This window comes from Rhinoderma darwinii, chromosome 5 (assembly GCF_050947455.1).
Source record: "Rhinoderma darwinii isolate aRhiDar2 chromosome 5, aRhiDar2.hap1, whole genome shotgun sequence".
Classification (NCBI taxonomy): domain Eukaryota; kingdom Metazoa; phylum Chordata; class Amphibia; order Anura; family Rhinodermatidae; genus Rhinoderma; species Rhinoderma darwinii.
This window is the reverse complement of record NC_134691.1, coordinates 16,288,300-16,309,226: the sequence shown is the minus strand read 5'-3', so window position 1 is coordinate 16,309,226 and position 20,927 is coordinate 16,288,300. Positions and strand designations below refer to the sequence as shown.

At 39.5% G+C, this 20,927-nt stretch overlaps 1 protein-coding gene across 2 annotated transcripts in view; it reads right to left on the bottom strand.

Annotated features, from left to right (window-relative positions):
* Positions 1-20,927, bottom strand: part of ASAP1 (ArfGAP with SH3 domain, ankyrin repeat and PH domain 1) — a 239,949-nt gene that overhangs the window by 193,612 nt on the left and 25,410 nt on the right. For both annotated transcript variants that reach the window (XM_075825722.1, XM_075825724.1), the window contains exon 2: positions 10,628-10,714. In XM_075825722.1, the coding sequence (XP_075681837.1) occupies positions 10,628-10,686 (59 nt within the window). In that variant the 5' untranslated portion in view covers positions 10,687-10,714. The remainder of the gene's footprint in view (positions 1-10,627; positions 10,715-20,927) is intronic.

The window sequence follows — 20,927 nt, the reverse complement described above, 5'->3', positions numbered from 1 at the left end:
GCATCACTCACACATAGGATACATGGCGCACACGCATCACTCACACATAAAACACTTGTCACATCTGCCAATCAAAAATAGGACACAATCCCTGTAGACAGAAGAGACCGACAAAGAAAAAGCCATGCCCCGATTCCGGTAAGCCATACCACAAAACTCGTAAGCCACTTAGAAGCAATAGTCATCTCCTGTCGCAAGGCCTATTGTGGTAGACATGGCCCCTGGACACCCAAATTTCCTATGAAATTTCATACAATACCTGGGATTTTAATGAATATATTCTCCGTTATATCGCGTCCATCAGTATTCTGTCTTGTTTTTAGGCTCCAAGAGAATATGAATTTGTTTAGAGTGGGAATTAATTACGTTCACAGCATGAAGACAAACTCGCCAAATTACTTTTAAACAACTCTTATCTTTCTTACCCAACTAAATAGCATGAAGCAAAATCATTACACTCTCATTCAGTAATGTACCGAGGCGGCAGAACTGGAAGCAAAACATAATGCTCGTACGAGGAATAACACATGGGGTGAGGAACGCACACTGACGGGATGTTTCATATTTGGGATGAAGCTATTATGATGATAATGGTTTTTATATAGTGCCTTTATAATCACACAGTGCAGTAGATAGATAGATAGATAGATAGATAGATAGATAGATAGATAGATAGATAGATAGATAGATAGATAGATAGATAGATAGATAGATAGATAGATAGATAGATAGATATGAGATAGATAGATATGAGATAGATAGATATGAGATAGATAGATAGATAGATAGATAGATAGATAGATAGATAGATAGATAGATAGATAGATAGATAGATAGATAGATAGATAGATAGATAGATAGATAGATAGATATGAGATGATAGATAGATAGATAGATAGATAGATAGATAGATAGATAGATAGATAGATAGATAGATAGATAGATAGATAGATAGATAGATAGATAGATAGATAGATATGAGATAGATAGATAGATAGATAGATAGATAGATAGATAGATAGATAGATAGATAGATAGATAGATATGAGATAGATAGATAGATAGATAGATAGATAGATAGATAGATAGATAGATAGATAGATAGATAGATAGATAGATAGATATGAGATAAGATAGATAGATATGAGATAGATAGATATGAGATAGATAGATAGATAGATAGATAGATAGATAGATAGATAGATAGATAGATAGATAGATAGATAGATAGATAGATAGATAGATAGATATGAGATAGATAGATATGAGATAGATATGTGATGATAGATAAATAGATAGATAGATAGATAGATAGATAGATAGATAGATAGATAGATAGATAGATAGATAGATAGATAGATAGATAGATAGATAGATAGATAGATAGATAGATAGATAGATAGATAGATAGATATGAGATAGATAAGAAATGGAAGAAGTATCCAAGTATTAATACTGCCCACACGTGACCAAATTATTGACCGGGTGTTGACGGTGAGAGCTTGGCTGAGGTTCATGGGTCACGCAGTCTAGTAACATGGGGGTTGACAAGTTCAGAGCCCTCCAGTCCTGTTCTGATGGGGTGTAGTGTCATGAACCACTATCCTAAGAGAGGCTCAATATTATTTCTTGCTATGGGACCCTTCTCCATTAGGATTGTTTCTCCATTTGCAATATTCCCTTCCGGAAGCCGAACAGCTTAGACAGAGCCGTGAAATTCTACAATCACTTCCAGTAAGAACGGTCTTGGCCGTGCACCCTAATAGCACCCAATGGATACGCAGGATAATTGAGAGCAGGTTCTTTACGTGTGTTACATGTCTGCACTTATCTCAGAGTACAGGATCATCTCAGTTCATGCGGGAAAACAGCCGCGTTCCGGGCCCCTTCCTGCACCGGGTCATTTACTACTGGAGTTCTGCATGTTTAACGTTGAAGTTTCTCTTTTTGGAGTAAACAAGCTGAATATAATGTCACATGATGAATTTACTGACTCATCATTTCCTGTTGTGTGATCTTCATGTTTTCTTGTATCAATTGAAATCTAAACTTTCCAAGAAACAGCTGTTTCCTGCATAAACCGTCCAATACAAGAGATGATGGTGACCTGCAGCGCTGCTTCCTAAGGCCTCATTCACACCAGCGTGAATCTCGTCCGTGTGCTGTGCGTTGAAACAACGTAAAGCACACGGACCCATTGATTTGAATGGGGTCGTTCACACATGCGTAAAACCCACTGCACGTCCTATATTGGTGCGTTGTCACGCACCTACACGCCCAATGAAGTCAATGGGTGCGTAAAACCACACACACCGCACACGGATGCACATCCATGTCCGGTGTGCGATTTACGCATAAATTCAATCATACCGCCACACAGTGTCCAAATCATACCGCCACACAGTGTCCAAATGATATCGCCACATAGTGTCCAAATCATACCGCCACACAATGTCCAAATCATACCGCCACACAGAGTCTAAATAATATCGCCACACAGTGTCCAAATCATATCACCACACAGTGTCCAAATAATATCGCCACACAGGGTCCAAATAATATCGCCACACAGTGTCCAAATAATATCGCCACACAGTGTCCAAATAATATCGCCACACAGGGTCCAAATAATATCGCCACACAGGGTCCAAATAATACCGCCACACAGGGTCCAAATAATATCGCCACACAATGTCTCAAATAATATCGCCACACAGTGTCCAAATAATATCGCCACACAGTGTCCAAATAATATCGCCACACAATGTCTCAAATAATATCGCCACACAGTGTCCAAATAATATCGCCACACAATGTCTCAAATAATATCGCCACACAGTGTCCAAATAATATCGCCACACAGTGTCCAAATAATATCGCCACACAGGGTCCAAATAATATCGCCACACAGGGTCCAAATAATATCGCCACACAGTGTCCAAATAATATCACCACACAATGTCCAAATAATATCACCACACAGTGTCCAAATAATATCGCCACACAGTGTCCAAATAATATCACCACACAGTGTCCAAATAATATCACCACACAGTGTCCAAATAATATCGCCACACAGGGTCCAAATAATATCACCACACAATGTCCAAATAATATCACCACACAGGGTCCAAATAATATCGCCACACAGTGTCCAAATAATATCGCCACACAGGGTCCAAATAATATCGCCACACAGGGTCCAAATAATATCACCACACAATGTCCAAATAATATCACCACACAGGGTCCAAATAATATCGCCACACAGGGTCCAAATAATATCGCCACACAGGGTCCAAATAATATCGCCACACAGTGTCCAAATAATATCGCCACACAATGTCCAAATAATATCACCACACAATGTCTCAAATAATATCGCCACACAGTGTCCAAACAATATCGCCACACAGTGTCTCAAATAATATCGCCACACAGTGTCGAAATAATATCGCCACACAATGTCTCAAATAATATCGCCAAACAGTGTCTCAAATAATATCGCCACACAGGGTCCAAATAATATCGCCACACAGTGTCCAAATAATATCGCCACACAATGTCTCAAATAATATCGCCAAACAATGTCTCAAATAATATCGCCACACAGGGTCCAAATAATATCGCCACACAGTGTCCAAATAATATCGCCACACAATGTCTCAAATAATATCGCCACACAGTGTCTCAAATAATATCGCCACACAGTGTCCAAATAATATCGCCACACAGGGTCCAAATAATATCGCCACACAGGGTCCAAATAATATCGCCACACAGTATCCAAATCATACCGCCACACAGGGTCCAAATAATATCGCCACACAGTGTCCAAATAATATCGCCACACAATGTCTCAAATAATATCGCCAAACAGTGTCTCAAATAATATCGCCACACAGGGTCCAAATAATATCGCCACACAGTGTCCAAATAATATCGCCACACAATGTCTCAAATAATATCGCCAAACAGTGTCTCAAATAATATCGCCACACAGGGTCCAAATAATATCGCCACACAGTGTCTCAAATAATATCGCCACACAGTGTCCAAATAATATCGCCACACAGTGTCCAAATAATATCGCCACACAGTGTCCAAACAATATCGCCACACAGGGTCCAAATAATATCGCCACACAGTGTCCAAATAATATCACCACACAATGTCCAAATAATATCACCACACAATGTCCAAATAATATCACCACACAATGTCCAAATAATATCACCACACAGGGTCCAAATAATATCGCCACACAGTGTCCAAATAATATCGCCACACAGTGTCCAAATAATATCGCCACACAGTGTCTCAAATAATATCGCCACACAATGTCCAAATAATATCGCCACACAGTGTCCAAATAATATCGCCAAACAATGTCTCAAATAATATCGCCACACAGTGTCCAAATAATATCGCCACACAGTGTCTCAAATAATATCGCCACACAGTGTCCAAATAATATCGCCACACAGTGTCCAAATAATATCGCCACACAATGTCCAAATAATATCACCACACAGGGTCCAAATAATATCGCCACACAGTGTCCAAATAATATCACCACACAGTGTCCAAATAATATCGCCACACAGTGTCCAAATAATATCACCACACAGTGTCCAAATAATATCGCCACACAGTGTCCAAATAATATCGCCACACAGTGTCCAAATAATATCACCACACAGTGTCCAAATAATATCACCATACAAATAATGCTCAAATATTACCACCACACAGTGTCCAAATTATACCGCCACACAATGAACTGAGTAAGTGAACGAAGGGTCACAGAGCACGGAGGAGTGCTACAACCCCTTAATTCTAGCAAATGGCGGGGGTCACAGCATAGACACCCACTGATGACAGGTTTCTTCCCTTCGAGTCAGTCAGATATTTCTCCGGCCTCAGGGCAGCATAAAGAAGTGACAGACACGCAAATATCAGCATGCTACAAAGGGAGAGATTCCACAGCACTGGACCACAGATGGGTGCACGCCTCAACAGGACCTGGTCCACGGTCCTCAATGACAGGCAAGCAGAAATAGACAGAGAGGCAGCACTTCCAAAAATATCAGCTTTTAATCACCCGTGCACTTATACTTACGGCGTGCGTCCGACACTGCGACATTGAGTCCAAGTATATTCATATATTCACCCCCGCTTATCAATTTATTTGTAAATTTCTAGGAGGAATAACAGAGGAACGGCACAAAGTAGAGTTCTAAGAAAAGATGCTCCAGAATTTTTAGGTCATGGCGAATACAACCATTTATTAAAAATAGACACATCAGGAGAGGTGACGGGTCCTCTTTAACAGACTTCTAGGTTGGAGTAACATTTGCGGATTACGGATTTTGATTATAAGCAGCTCCCTGATACTCCCTCAGTATCAGAATCTGACCTTGTGTGTTAGATGCAATCAATATGGCTTCCTGTGGGGTCATTTGGCTAGTAGCCATGGAGCAGATGTGCATTTCTATTACCTATTGTAGGACGCATTAGTAATCAGCTTTTAGTGCTTCTTTTGATGTTAATTACGCAGCCATTAGCTGACCCGAAGGTCGGAACTGGTTCCAATACAAAAACAACGCCACTCAAATGTTAATGTATAAGGAAACAGTATTGTATAAGAACATTTACTAACAAATGGGGGGAGTTATGAGCACTGGTGTAAGGGAAAAGTGGAGCAGTTCACATAGCAACCAATTGGGTTGCTGCTTTCTTCTTCCAGAGGGCCTCTGAAAAATGAAAGCTGGAATCTGATTGGTTGCTATCAGCAGAGGACCTATGAAACATGAAAGTTGGAATCTGAATGGGTGCTATGGGCAGAGGACTTATGAAAAATGAAAGGGGATTGGTTCTATTGGCAAAGGACCTACAGTATGAAAAATAAAAGCTGGAGTCGAATTGGTTGCTATAGGCATAGGACCTATGAAAAATGAAAGTTGGCATCTAATTGGTTGCTATGGGCAGAGGACCTATGAAAAATGAAAGCTGGAATGTGATTGGTTGGGGGGGGGGGAGACTTATGAAAAGTGAAAGCAGGAATGTGATTGGTTCCTATGGGCAGAGGACCTATGAAAAATGAAGGCGGGAATCAAATTGGTTGCTATGGGCATAGGACCTATGGAGGACCTGCCTTGTCCTGCATTACATAGACAACCCATTGATATGAATAGACATTGTGTAATACTTATTTTTACCTGTGGTGTCACTGCAGGGAAATTGAACACTTACTGCCAGATTACATTCGATCACTGGGGGAGGTCGCAGCAGGGGGACAGTTTGTGATCAGTTTTTTTGTCAAGTGGTCCTCCTAACAAGTAGGGATTGTCCGGATGACAGATTCCCTTTAGTCAAATGCATTTTGTTAACTGCTTCTCTCCGCTCAGTATTCTCCTTCTCGTTTTATTAAGTTGCAGACTTTATTGTGGTTCTGTGCTTGAAACTACTCCTGGATTATCAGGCTTTCTGGAATATCGGATGCTGGATTAAAGGAATTTCATTGTATATACCTTCAAGGATGGATCCATTTAATGCTGTTTGCACACGAGAAGCAACTGTAGAGTAAGCTGATAAATAATTAGTGAGTGAAGAGATAAAAGGATGATTAATTAGGGAAGGGTCCGCTTTTCCTGGCTGCTTGAAATCCCGCTGGAACGTTTTCGTTGCCTTGCAGTCATCTGTTGTATCACTTGTGTGTTTTGAGCTAAAACGAGATCTCGTTTGTGGACATAACACTAGCGATCAGACTGCGCCTCCTGAGACCGCTCCGGCTAAGTTGTTATAAAATGTGCAGCATACGAACGGCGTAGCCTTGATTCATCTCGTGTACCGCCAATAATGGGCCTATTGATTCCTGCACCAATTTGTTGCTACAAAAATATCTATTTTGTATTTTAAAATTGAATACAATTTAAAGATTGACTCGGGGCCTGGACAAAGAATGAGCAGAAGAATCAAGTGTCCAGAGCAGAGCTTAAAAGGAATGTCCGCTTTTTATCATGATGTCATTTTTGTGTCCAATATTCTGTGATTACTTAAAAAAAAACATCTTTAAACCATTTGGAGCTCTGTTTTTCTGATAGAGCTCCAAATCCCCTGCATAGACAGAGTTAAATGATAAAATTCTGTCTACCTGCAGCCCCCACTAGAGGGAGCTTATGAGTTTACTGTATAACATTCAATGTATAAACCGTATGCAGTGAGCTCTCTCTAGTAATGACTGCAGATAACAGAATGTTATCATTTAGAGGGGTTCTCCTCTTTGGACTATGCCTACTTGTTAGAAGGGGCCCTTAACAGTTATCTGATCACATGGTGTCCCCCTATTTGGACCCCCAGCGATCCGCTGTAATCTGTGGAGAAACCTGGCAGTAAGTGTTCAATTTCTCTGCAGCGCCACCACAGGGGAAATTAAGTACTACACAGTGTCCATTCAAATCAATGTGTTGTCTGTGTTAGGCCTCATTTACACGAGCGTAATATACGTGCGTGCGACGCGCGTGCTTTTCACGCGTGTCGTATGCACCTATATTACTCTATGGGGCAGTGCAGACGATGCGTGAATTCTGCGCAGCGCGAGTGCGTTGCGTAAAACTCACAACATGTTCTATAATCGTGCGTTTTTCGCACATCACGCACCCATTGAAGTCAATGGGTGCGTGAAAACCACGCATGCCGCACGGAAGCACTTCCGTGCGAACTGCGTGATTCGCGCAAGAGCTGTCAAAAGGATGAATGTAAACATAAAAGCACCACGTGCTTTTCTGTTTACAAACATCCAAACGGAGTGTCAAATTAGTGATGAGCGCACCGAACTTCACCGGGTTCGGCCGAACTCGTTTTGACCGAACCCGGCAAAAAATGTTCGGGTACGCGACGGCAGGAGACAGTCACTGTCCAGGGTGCTGAAAGAGTTAAACTGGTTCAGCACCATGGACAGTGACTTCCGATCACAATATACATATACGTGTAAAAAAAACAAGAGGTTCTGACTTACCGATAACTCCCGGCTTCTTCCTCCAGTCCGACCTCCCGGGATGACAATTCAGTCCAAGTGACAGCTGCAGCCAATCACAGGCCAAGCACAGGCTGCAGCCAATCACAGGCTGCAGCGGTCTCATGGACTGCCGCGTCATCCTGGGAGGTGGGGCCGGATGACAAGAGAGGGACGCGTCACCAAGGCAACGGCCGGGAGACCGGACTGGAGGAAGCAGGAAGTTCATGGTAAGTATGAACGTCTTTTTTTGATTCACAGGTTGGTGTATATTGTGATCGGAACTCACTGTCGAGGGTGCTGAAAGAGTTACTGCCGATCAGTTAGATCTTTCAGCACCTTGGACAGTGACGGGCGTCGACTAGCCTCATCTCTATGATGGCGGCTGCGCGAAAATCACGCAGCCGCGCATCATACACGGATGACACACGGAGCTGTCAAGTGCCATTTGCGCACGCAAAACGCTGCGTTTTTTGCGCGCGCAAAACGCACACGCTTGTGTAAATGAGGCCTAATACAGGAGAGAGACTCTCTTTATAACCGCTCTCAAATCTGGCCAAGAAATGAGAATCCGGAAAAGAGGACCCCATCTATTAACTCAGAATTCCCTAAGGCCCCATGCACACGACCGTAGATTTAGTCTGTAATTTCGGACCGTAATTACAGTCCGCAATTATGGACCCATTAATTTCTATTGACCACGGACACCTTCCTGTATATTTGCGGGAACGTGTCCGGGCCATAGAAAGCCTCTGCAAAGGATAGGAAATATCCTATCTTTTGCTTTTTATGGGAGCACGGGCCAAAAATGCGGCAGTGTGCATGAGGCCTAATAGAGTATATGAAAATGGGTTTTCTAAACTGGACAAGTCCTTTAACTCTAACCCTATGCAGTGGATTTAGAGCTCTGTATTAAGAAAAACAGAGCTCTAAATGTTATAAAGATATATTAAGTGATAATGAATTCAAATTTTTAACCGATTTAGTTTTTTTTTTTTTTTTTTTTAAAACAGGAAATTTAAAATAGGCTTTAAATTGTATCTTAACCCTTTCTGGATCTTTCAGAGGCTATTGAAGAATAACAAATAGTAAGCTGTAGTGGAATATCGTCGTTCTTGAGCCCTTTAGCTGAAGAATTTATCTGATAATAACACCGATGGCTGCTGAAGGGTTAAAATTCCACTAAGTTCTCCTTAAAGGGGTTTTCCAGTTTACTTAAATATAGTTCAATCATTGTGGAATAAAAACTTCTGCAACTTTGTGTTTCAATTCTACATTACTTTCAAGATCTCTGCTTGCAGTCAGTAAATGTGAACACTAATTGTTTTTATTCAGAGGATGAAAATCCTGTACGAACCGAATACTTCTCACAACGACTATAGTTTGGCACAATTATTTACAGTCTGGCAATCCACTGTGACTTCACCATGGGTGGAATGATAGTAATGCCTTGGTCTCACCAGTGATTAGCGTTCATGCCAAGAAAGGGAAATGTACACGTAATAGGAAATAGTTAATTCCATTGGTCCAACAGAGCCCCCATAATACTGCCAATTACTGTTAGCCCCAACGCACCCAGTATTGGCAACAGAGCAGCAATTATGGCCAATGTACCAAGACTTCCATTCTCTAATGTCTTCCTGGATGAAGCACCCGGTTATAGATAACTTCTGCCTCAAGACATTGACTCATTACCGTCTGTTGGAGAGTGTTGTGAGCATGCTCTGCAGAGTCATATGCAGAGAGAGGGGGGAGGGAGGTGAAGCTGACCTAGTCCTATTGTCAATAGTGTGATTATGTCTCAACTAACTTGTTTGTCATAAAAACTTTAAGAAGAACCTAAATAATTTTTCCTGATCCCAGTCACAAGGACCATGTTACATCCCATGCCCTGTTATTGAGATATTCTCATCTAGAAGCATTGCTTTAAGAAAACACAATGCTTCGTGAAGGCACGGTGTGGTGGCCGATGGATTCCCTATGGCTACGTAATACTGCAATGCAGCTTTGCCATGTGAATAGCCCCTAAAGTTTGATGTTACTCGAATAGGCATAATTGGTGGCTTGCAGTGGTACAAGGGCTATAGAGCCATCTTTAAGCTAGGTCATCAGAAGTGTAAAGTAGTAGCTAGGCTTCCCGTTACCCAAGGAGAAATTCAAATATGTGCCCTGGCCCTGTGTGTCTATACCATGTGGCATGTTGGCACCCCTAGCATTCAATAGCTGGTGCACGACTCGCTGGACCCTTCTGACCTATGCCCCAGTGTCTAATTGCAGCAAAGACTGTGACTAAAAAGGAGGAACATACCACTACCACCTGAATGATGCCATGTATTGCCACCCACCATTTCTTCCATTGTGTTTGACGCATATTCTGTTCTTCTAACAAAGTTACAATAAATTACTCAAAAAGTCTGACACCATTGATGCCACATGCAAATAACTCTGCCGAGCAAACAAGTACATGAACCCAGTACCTTCCCCAAAAGACAAAGACCATATAGACACGACAAGGTTCTGAATTTATGTGTAATACTCCTAAACTGCATAATGAATGGATGCTGGTTATAGGCACATTTCGTAAGGTCTCAATAATATGAGGTCACCTACCGAGTCCATAATGAGTCCCTGGATGAAAAACTTGAGAGCCTGGAGGCCGACGATCGCATGTCTCAGCTGTCACCGCCGAAAACTTACCTGCAACAGAAACAAGAGAAAAGCTTATGACACAATAGCTGCAAATAATAGCAATTTACTTGTTTTCTAGTAGTTTACTGCTCATAAAAGGATGACTCATGATATTTAACAGGAATCGCGGTTCAATGAGCACCAAGATGACACCATTATTTTACTGATACATTATGATTAGCTCGAACACTTTCATATTTCATCAATTCCTGCCTACAATATATTATCAGCAGTGTACACAGAACCAACATGTCCTGTGGTGGCTTACAAGAATAAAACTGTTATAATACTGCCCCCTATCTACAAGAATATAACTACTATAATACTGCTCCTATATACAAGAATATAACTACTATAATACTGCCCCTATCTACAAGAATAGAACTACTATAATACTGCCTCCTATATACAAGAATATAACTACTATAATACTGCCCCTATATACAAGAATATAACTACTATAATACTGCCTCCTATATACAAGAATATAACTACTATAATACTGCTCCCTATATACAAGAATATAACTACTATAATACTGCTCCTATATACAAGAATATAACTACTATAATACTGCTCACTATATACAAGAATATAACTACTATAATACTGCCTCCTATATACAAGAATATAACTACTATAATACTGCCCCCTATGTACAAGAATAAAACTGTTATAATACTGCCCCCTATCTACAAGAATATAACTACTATAATACTGCCCCTATATACAAGAATATAACTACTATAATACTGCCCCTATGTACAAGAATATAACTACTATAATACTGCCCCTATATACAAGAATATAACTACTATAATACTGCTCCTATATACAAGAATAGAACTACTATAATACTACCCCTATATACAAGAATAGAACTACTATAATACTGCCTCCAATATACAAGAATATAACTACTATAATACTGCCCCTATATACAAGAATATAACTACTATAATACTGCCCCCTTATATACAAGAATATAACTACTATAATACTGACCCCTATATACAAGAATATAACTACTATAATACTGCCCCCTATATACAAGAATATAACTACTATAATAGTGCCCACTATATACAAGAATATAACTACTATAATACTGCCCCTATATACAAGAATATAACTACTATAATACTGCCCCTATATACAAGAATATATCTACTATAATACTGCCTCCTATATACAAGAATAGAACTACTATAATACTGCCTCCTATATACAAGAATATAACTACTATAATACTGCCCCCTATATACAAGAATATAACTACTATAATAGTGCCCACTATATACAAGAATATAACTACTATAATACTGCCCCTATATACAAGAATATAACTACTATAATACTGCCCCTATATACAAGAATATATCTACTATAATACTGCCTCCTATATACAAGAATATAACTACTATAATACTGCCCCTATATACAAGAATATAACTACTATAATACTGCTCCTATATACAAGAATATAACTACTATAATACTGCCCCTATATACAAGAATATAACTACAATAATACTGCCCCTATACACAAGAATATAACTACTAAAATACTGCCCCCTATGTACAAGAATAGAACTACTATAATAATGCCCCCTATATACAATAATATAACTACTATAATACTGCCTCCTATATTCAAGAATATAACTACTATAATACTGCTCATATATACAAGAATATAACTACTATAATACTCCCCCCTATATACAAGAATATAACTACTATAATACAGCCCCCTATATACAAGAATATAACTACTATAATACTGCCCGCTATGTACAAGAATATAACTACTATAATACTGCTCCTATATACAAGAATATAACTACTATAATACTGCCCCTATGTACAAGAATATAACTACTATAATACTGTCCTCTATATACAAGAATATAACTACTATAATACTGCTCATATATACAAGAATATAACTACTATAATACTCCCCCCTATATACAAGAATATAACTACTATAATACAGCCCCCTATATACAAGAATATAACTACTATAATACTGCCCGCTATGTACAAGAATATAACTACTATAATACTGCTCCTATATACAAGAATATAACTACTATAATACTGCCCCTATGTACAAGAATATAACTACTATAATACTGTCCTCTATATACAAGAATATAACTACTATAATATTGCTCCTATATACAAGAATATAACTACTATAATACTGCCTCCTATATACAAGAATATAACTACTATAATACTGCTCCTATATACAAGAATATAACTACTATAATACTGCTCCTATATACAAGAATATAACTACTAAAATACTGCCCCCTATGTACAAGAATAGAACTACTATAATAATGCCCCCTATATACAATAATATAACTACTATAATATTATACTTTATTAGCGGACATGAGGAGAGTTACGGTATTTTCCCTTTCCCGCACTCATAGATTAGTAATTATACTTCCTGTATTTCTTTAATAAAGGAAACAGTGTTTAAGGGTTTGTATGAAATCTACAATTAAATATGTTATTAGTCGTCTCCCCCAGACACTTTCAGAAGGACCGCATTGTTTTTGAATCCGGTGAATAACCCTGGACTTTAAGACATTATAATGTATATCATAGTATAAGTGAATATAACGCTACATGCATTTCACAAGTTTATGATCCAGCTAGTAATAACAGGACTGGTTTTCATCAGGTTACACATTCTTGTGATACTTTGAATTACAACATAATTATAGTTTTGGCATTTCCATAGATATAGATATATGGGATTTACACCATAGTGTAGTTATGGGGAGCAGAAGTTGCAGTCGACACCACAGGCTTTCGTGCCTAAATAGCAATGGACCCTCTGTCATATAAGAGAGCAGGGCCCCTGGAAGTGATGGTAGAGTAACAGATGGGGGCAGGGCATGGCTATAACAACCCCTCGTTCATCTTCATTGATGGCCTATACTACCACTAATGAGTGACCTGTGGAAGTCTGACCCCGAGACATCTACTGATCAGTTGCACTGTCTTGTACTACAGTAGCTGACAATGCAGCGCCATCTGCGTGCATGTGGCTATGCCTGGTATTGCAGCTCAGCTCTTTTGAAGTGAATAGCTGAGCTGTAATAATAGATAAAGCCACATGGATGATAGTGGCGCGGTCTTGGATATTGCAGAATAGGGTCTGTGGGGCTCCAGCCAGTTAGTCAGGGTCCTCATGGTTGGACTACCATTGGTCACCCATTAATGGCTTATTCTTAGGATTGTTATTTCAATGGTATTTCCTGGAAAACTCGTTTAAAATCTTGAACTTTAATTCTTCCGCCCATTTCTTATTTTGTCGCTTCTCTACTGACCGCGTCATTTGTTGTTGTAGTTACTGGACTGAACAAATTAATTATCTGGAACGGTGATAATTAAAGCATTGATTAACTGAATGGAAATACCTGCAATAGTCAATTAAATGGCGGCTGATAGACCACGACGTCTCGTCCCGGGAAGAATACTTTACTGTATAGTGATTTATTCTTCACCATTCTGCCATTATTATGGAGGTCGCTGTAAAAGAAATTGCTACTTCGTATAAGACTAATTAGGTAGGTTGGCATTCTGCCTCGTGGCCGGAAAAATTCTTTTACTTCAACTACTGTAGAACATCCCTCTAATTTCGGTTTTCTTTTTTCCTTAACTACTTGAGGACGTATGACAAGTATTCTCGCTTCAGAGTGGCAGGCAGTAGCCGAGTGATGACAAGATTAGTCAAGATGACGACTTGGGCATTGCTATAGTGCCCGCACCTCAGGACCGGGGCAAAGGCTGTAACACACATCCGCAGCCCCGCTCTAATGGCATAGATCAGAGTAGAACCCTTTGTGTACCTCAATTAATGCTGATCAGGCCATACAAAGGGAAAGACCCCCTATGATTATGTCACAGAAAATTCCTATGATGCTATCGGGGGCTGTACCTTGTATGGACAGACAGCCCAGAGTCCATTGAAGGACCCCAAGGCTGTCTGACTATATTGCCATTTATTAGGGTATACTTTGGTATGCTGTAACAACTGCCTGCGTACTATCTCCACACAGGCTAATGTAATGCACTATAGAAATATGCCAGTACATTTGAGTTTAAAAAAAATATATACAAAGTAAAAAATCTCCTTTGGTAATTAAAAAAAAAAAGAAAAAAAAAAAAAAAAAAGGAAAATAAATAAAAAAACGTTCCAAGACAAAATAATTAACATACACAGAACTGGAGTCGAATAGCTTTTTTCTTTTTGCATTTTTCTCAAAATAAAAATCTGTTCATGCCATGGTAAAAATTGGTCCTCAAGGGGGTCAAAAGATTTGTCTGCTTAGGACAATTCCTGTTTGTTAGAAGGGTTCTCTTAAAATAAGTTGATCGCAGTGTGTCCTGCTGCAGGGTACCCCAGTGATCAGCTGTAATCTGTGGGTGAACCTTGGCAGCAAGTGTTCAATTACCCTGCAGTGCCACCACAGGAGAAAGAAAGTATTACACAGTTCTGTATATTTCATGGAAATGTCGGATCCTCCAGAGTGAGAGACCCTCTTTGTAGCTGCTCTACTCTCTGGCTAAAAAATAAAAGCCCGGACCTGGGGAATCCCTGTATTAGCTCTAAATACCTTAGTAGGTTATTTAAAAGTGGATTTTCTAAACTAGATAACTCCTTGTACGTCACACAAATATCCTATGACTTTATCCAAGTTGTATCTTGTCAGATATTACACAAACACCTTATACTAAAATAACAGCAATTCTATTTGTTAGAGTAAGAGTAAAAAATTATTGACAGGTTGTCAGAGCTCCACCCCTGTTAGAAACATCTAATAAATAATAAAATATCAAAACTGTCTCACAGAAAAAGTGTGCTCATTTCCCAGCACAGACCTAATACTTCACACAGCTGAGAGTTTGCTACAATATACAGTATCCAGTCTAGGCAATTGTTCTTGAGCCAAGCAGTAAAACAAGTCTCCTTCTAATTCTTGTTGCTGACAAAGCTGTACTGCAATACAGTGCCCCAATAATTGCAACAAAGCCATACAGGGCTTATATAAATAGTGCTATATAGTGACTAAATAATACTGTCATACAGTGCCCAAGTTATACTATTATATGTTACCCAAGCAATACCGCCATACAGTGCCCAAGTTATACTGTTAAATGTTACCCAAGTAACACCGCTATACAGTGCCCAAGTTATACCGTTAAATGTTACCTAAGTAACACCGCTATACAGTGCCCAAGTTATACGGTTATATGTTACCCCTATGATACTGGCATACAGTGCCCAAGTTCTACTGTTATATGTTACCCAAGTAACACCGCCATACAGTGCCCAAGTTCTACTGTTATATGTTACCCAAGTAATACTGTTATATGTTACCAAAATATTACTGGCATACAGTGCCCAAGTTATACTGTTATATGTTACCAAAATAATGCTGGCATACAGTGCCCAAGTTATACTGTTATATGTTACCCAAGTAATACCGCCCTACAGTGCCCAAGTTATACTGTTAAATGTTACCCAAGTAATACCGCCATACAGTGCCCAAGTTATACTGTTAAATGTTACCCAAGTAACACCACCATACAGTGCCCAAGTTATACTGTTATATTTTACCCAAGTAATACCGCCATACAGTGCCCAAGTTATACTGTTATGTTACTCAAGTAATACCGCCATACAGTGGACAAGTTATACTGTTATATGTTACCAAAATAATGCTGGCATACAGTGCCCAAGTTATACTGTTATATGTTACCCAAGTAATACCGCCATACAGTGCCCAAGTTATACTGTTATATATTATCCAAGTATTACCGCCATACAGTGACCAAGTTATACTATTATATGTTACCCAAGTAATACCGCCATACAGTGCCCAAGTTATACTGTTATATTTTACCCAAGTAATACCGCCCTACAGTGCCCAAGTTATACTGTTAAATGTTACCCAAGTAATACCGCCATACAGTGCCCAAGTTATACTGTTAAATGTTACCCAAGTAACACCGCCATACAGTGCCCAAGTTATACTGCTATGTTACTCAAGTAATACCGCCATACAGTGCCCAAGTTATACTGTTATGTTACTCAAGTAATACCGCCATACAGTGGACAAGTTATACTGTTATATGTTACCAAAATAATGCTGGCATACAGTGCCCAAGTTATACGGTTATATGTTACCCAAGTAATACCGCCATACAGTGCCCAAGTTATACTGTTATATATTATCCAAGTATTACCGCCATACAGTGACCAAGTTATACTATTATATGTTACCCAAGTAATACCGCCATACAGTGCCCAAGTTATACGATTATATGTTACCCAATACCGCCATACAATTCCCAAGTTATACTGTTATATGTTAGTAATACCGCCATACAGTGCCCAAGTTATATGATTATATGTTACCCAAGTAATACCGCCATACAGTGCCCAAGTTATACTGTTATATATTATCCAAGTATTACCGCCATACAGTGACCAAGTTATACGATATGTTACCCAAGTAATACAGCCAAACAGTGCCCAAGTTATACTGTTATATGTTACCCAAGTAACACCGCCAGACAGTGCCCAAGTTATACTGTTATATGTTATCCAAGTAATACCGCCATACAGTGCCCAAGTTATACTGTTAAATGTTACCCAAGTAATACCGCCATACAGTGCCCAAGTTATACTGTTAAATGTTACCCAAGTAACACCGCCATACAGTGCCCAAGTTATACTGTTAAATGTTACCCAAGTAATACCGCCATACAGTGCCCAAGTTATACTGTTAAATGTTACCCAAGTAACACCGCCATACAGTGCCCAAGTTATACTGTTATGTTACTCAAGTAATACCGCCATACAGTGCCCAAGTTATACTGTTATGTTACTCAAGTAATACCGCCATACAGTGCCCAAGTTATACTGTTATGTTACCAAAATAATGCTGGCATACAGTGCCCAAGTTATACTGTTATATGTTACCAAAGTAATACCGCCATACAGTGCCCAAGTTATACTGTTATATGTTACCCAAGTAATACCGCCATACAGTGCCCAAGTTATACTGTTATGTTATCCAAGTAATACCGCCATACAGTGCCCAAGTTATACGATTATATGTTACCCAATACCGCCATACAGTTCCCAAGTTATACTGTTATATGTTAGTAATACCGCCATACAGTGCCCAAGTTATATGATTATATGTTACCCAAGTAATACCGCCATACAGTGCCCAAGTTATACTGTTATATATTATCCAAGTATTACCGCCATACAGTGACCAAGTTATGCTATTATATGTTACCCAAGTAATACCGCCATACAGTGCCCAAGTTATATGTTACCCAAGTAACACCGCCATACAGTGCCCAAGTTATACTGTTATATGTTATCCAAGTAATACCGCCATACAGTGCCCAAGTTATACTGTTATATATTATCCAAGTATTACCGCCATACAGTGACCAAGTTATGCTATTATATGTTACCCAAGTAATACCGCCATACAGTGCCCAAGTTATATGTTACCCAAGTAACACCGCCATACAGTGCCCAAGTTATACTGTTATATGTTATCCAAGTAATACCGCCATACAGTGCCCAAGTTATACTGTTAAATGTTAGCCAAGTAACACCGCCATACAGTGCCCAAGTTATACTGTTATATGTTACCAAAATAATACTGGCATACTGTTATATGTTACCCAAGTAATACCACCATACAGTGCCCAAGTTATACTGTTAGGTTACTTAAGTAATACCGCCATACAGTGCCCAAGTTATACTGTTATGTTACCCAAGTCATACCGCCATACAGTGCCCAAGTTATACTGTTATATGCTACCCAAGTAGCATCATTGTACAGTGCGGATATATTTTTATATTCTTCTTTATACCCTGTTGTCCAGTGGGCTATCTCGAGTGGTATATCTGGTATAGAGTACGGCCATGCCAGTGCTATTGGGCATTTTGCTGCCAGACTTTGCCTTCTTCCTATGTTTTCAGATTTGCAGCACTGTGGAGAACCCCGCAGCGGTGATATTCAGGGGTATGGGTGGTGATCATACATATGGGTTGATGACAGTATATATCGGCTTTGGCATTATAATTTTGTTCCTTTCCTTGCCCGTTCCCGGCTCGCTCTCTTCTATTGCAGATTTTTTTTTATCCTGACACACAGAAAAATGGTTTCATTCTCAAAGTTATTTTTAAAGTTGCTTGGTTTGTGTAGATGAGCCGACCTTATCCAAACAGACATTGTGCTGACCCTTCTCGGGGCTCCCAAGCGCTCACGTGAGGGGCAGAAAACCGGAAACTAAATATAAAAGTAAAACCCCTAGAAAATCATCGGCCTGTGTTATTCTTGCACTTGAGCGAGCAGGTCTGAATTATTCAGAGATGAGGTCTGGTTACTGTGAGATCACACACATGGCACGTGGCCACCCACTCCTCTCTTTTTCTAGGGGGGCTTACTAATGAAAACAACTGCAGATTGTAGTCGCCGCTTACCCTCTGCCTCATCTGAACTGCTGTTGACTTTGCTGCTGATTTCACAATTTATCCAGTTTTATGTAGATAAAGCTTATTTATTATATAGCACATTGCGCAGATGAAGCAGAGCTGTAGTTAGGTTTTCCATCACCTGGGGCAAAGATTCATTGTGGCCCCCTCCTACACGTACACACACGCCCAGAACTTAAAGGGGTTTTCGCACAGTTATTTTTTTATGCACCCGAGCTTTTTAATGCAACTTTTGTATTTACTAATAATTTTATTTTGTGCCTTCCGAAGCTTCATTCCGGTAGTAGTCACGTGATCGCGTGAGCCCTTTTTGTTTCCTGTGATAGTGACGTCACGTACATCCATCCCATGTCCACACTCCGTAAACGCCTTCCCCCAATGAACGTCATGTCATCATGGGGAGGGCTAGAGCAGAATCCAGAAGGGCTGATATCTAAGCCTGAGCTACAGGAGAGCAACGGGTAAGGAGGAGGAGCTAGAGGGCCGGTGTGGTAAGGCTGTGCTACGCTGAGGCTGGAAGACTTTTCATGGGAAATTAAGTTTCCAGCGTATCACAAACTATAGACACTCCTCTCATAAGGAAGTAAAGGAAGAAAACAAGCGGCACACGCAATGGGCATAGCGGTAAATATACATTTATTTTTCAAAGAAATGTGGTTTTATACATGTATATCAACTGGAAAACAGATGTATGAGGTTTTTTTTGGCGAGCACAAAAAAAACCCCTATACTAAATTTGTGTGTTTCTCAAAATATAAAGTAACACACATAAACAGTATTGCTATACCCCACACATAAACAGTACTGCTATACCCTGCACATAAGCAGTACTGCTATACCCCACACATAAACAGTATTGCTATACCCCACACAAACAGTACTGCTATACCCCACACAAACAGTACTGCTATACCCCACACAAACAGTACTGCTATACTGTACACAAATAGTACCGCTATATTGTACACAAACAGTACATAAACAATACTGCTAAACCCCACACATAAACAGTACCGCTATACAGTACACATAAACAATAATGCTATACCCCAAACATACAGTACTGCTATACTGTACACATAAACAGTACTGCTATACTGTACACATAAATAGTAGTGCTATACTGTACACATAAATAGTACCGCTATACAGTACACAAACAATACCGCTATACCCCACACATAAATAGTACCGCTATACAGTACACATAAACAATACTGCTATACCCCAAACATACAGTACTGCTATACTGTACACATAAATAGCACTGCTATACCCCAAACATAAACAGTACCGCTATACTGTACACATAAACAGTACTGCTATACTGTACACATAAACAGTACTGCTATACTGTACACAAATAGTACCGCTATACAGTACACAAACAATACTGCTATACCCCAAACATACAGTACTGCTATACTGTACACATAAACAGTACCGCTATACAGTACACAAATAGTACTGCTATACAGTACACAAACAGTACTGCTATACCCCAAACATAAACAGTACTGCTATACTGTACACATACAGTACTGCTATACTGTACACATAAACAGTACTACTATACCCCAAACATAAACAGTACTGCTATACTGTACACATAAATAGTACCGCTATACTGTACACAAACAGTACTGCTATACCCCACACATAAAT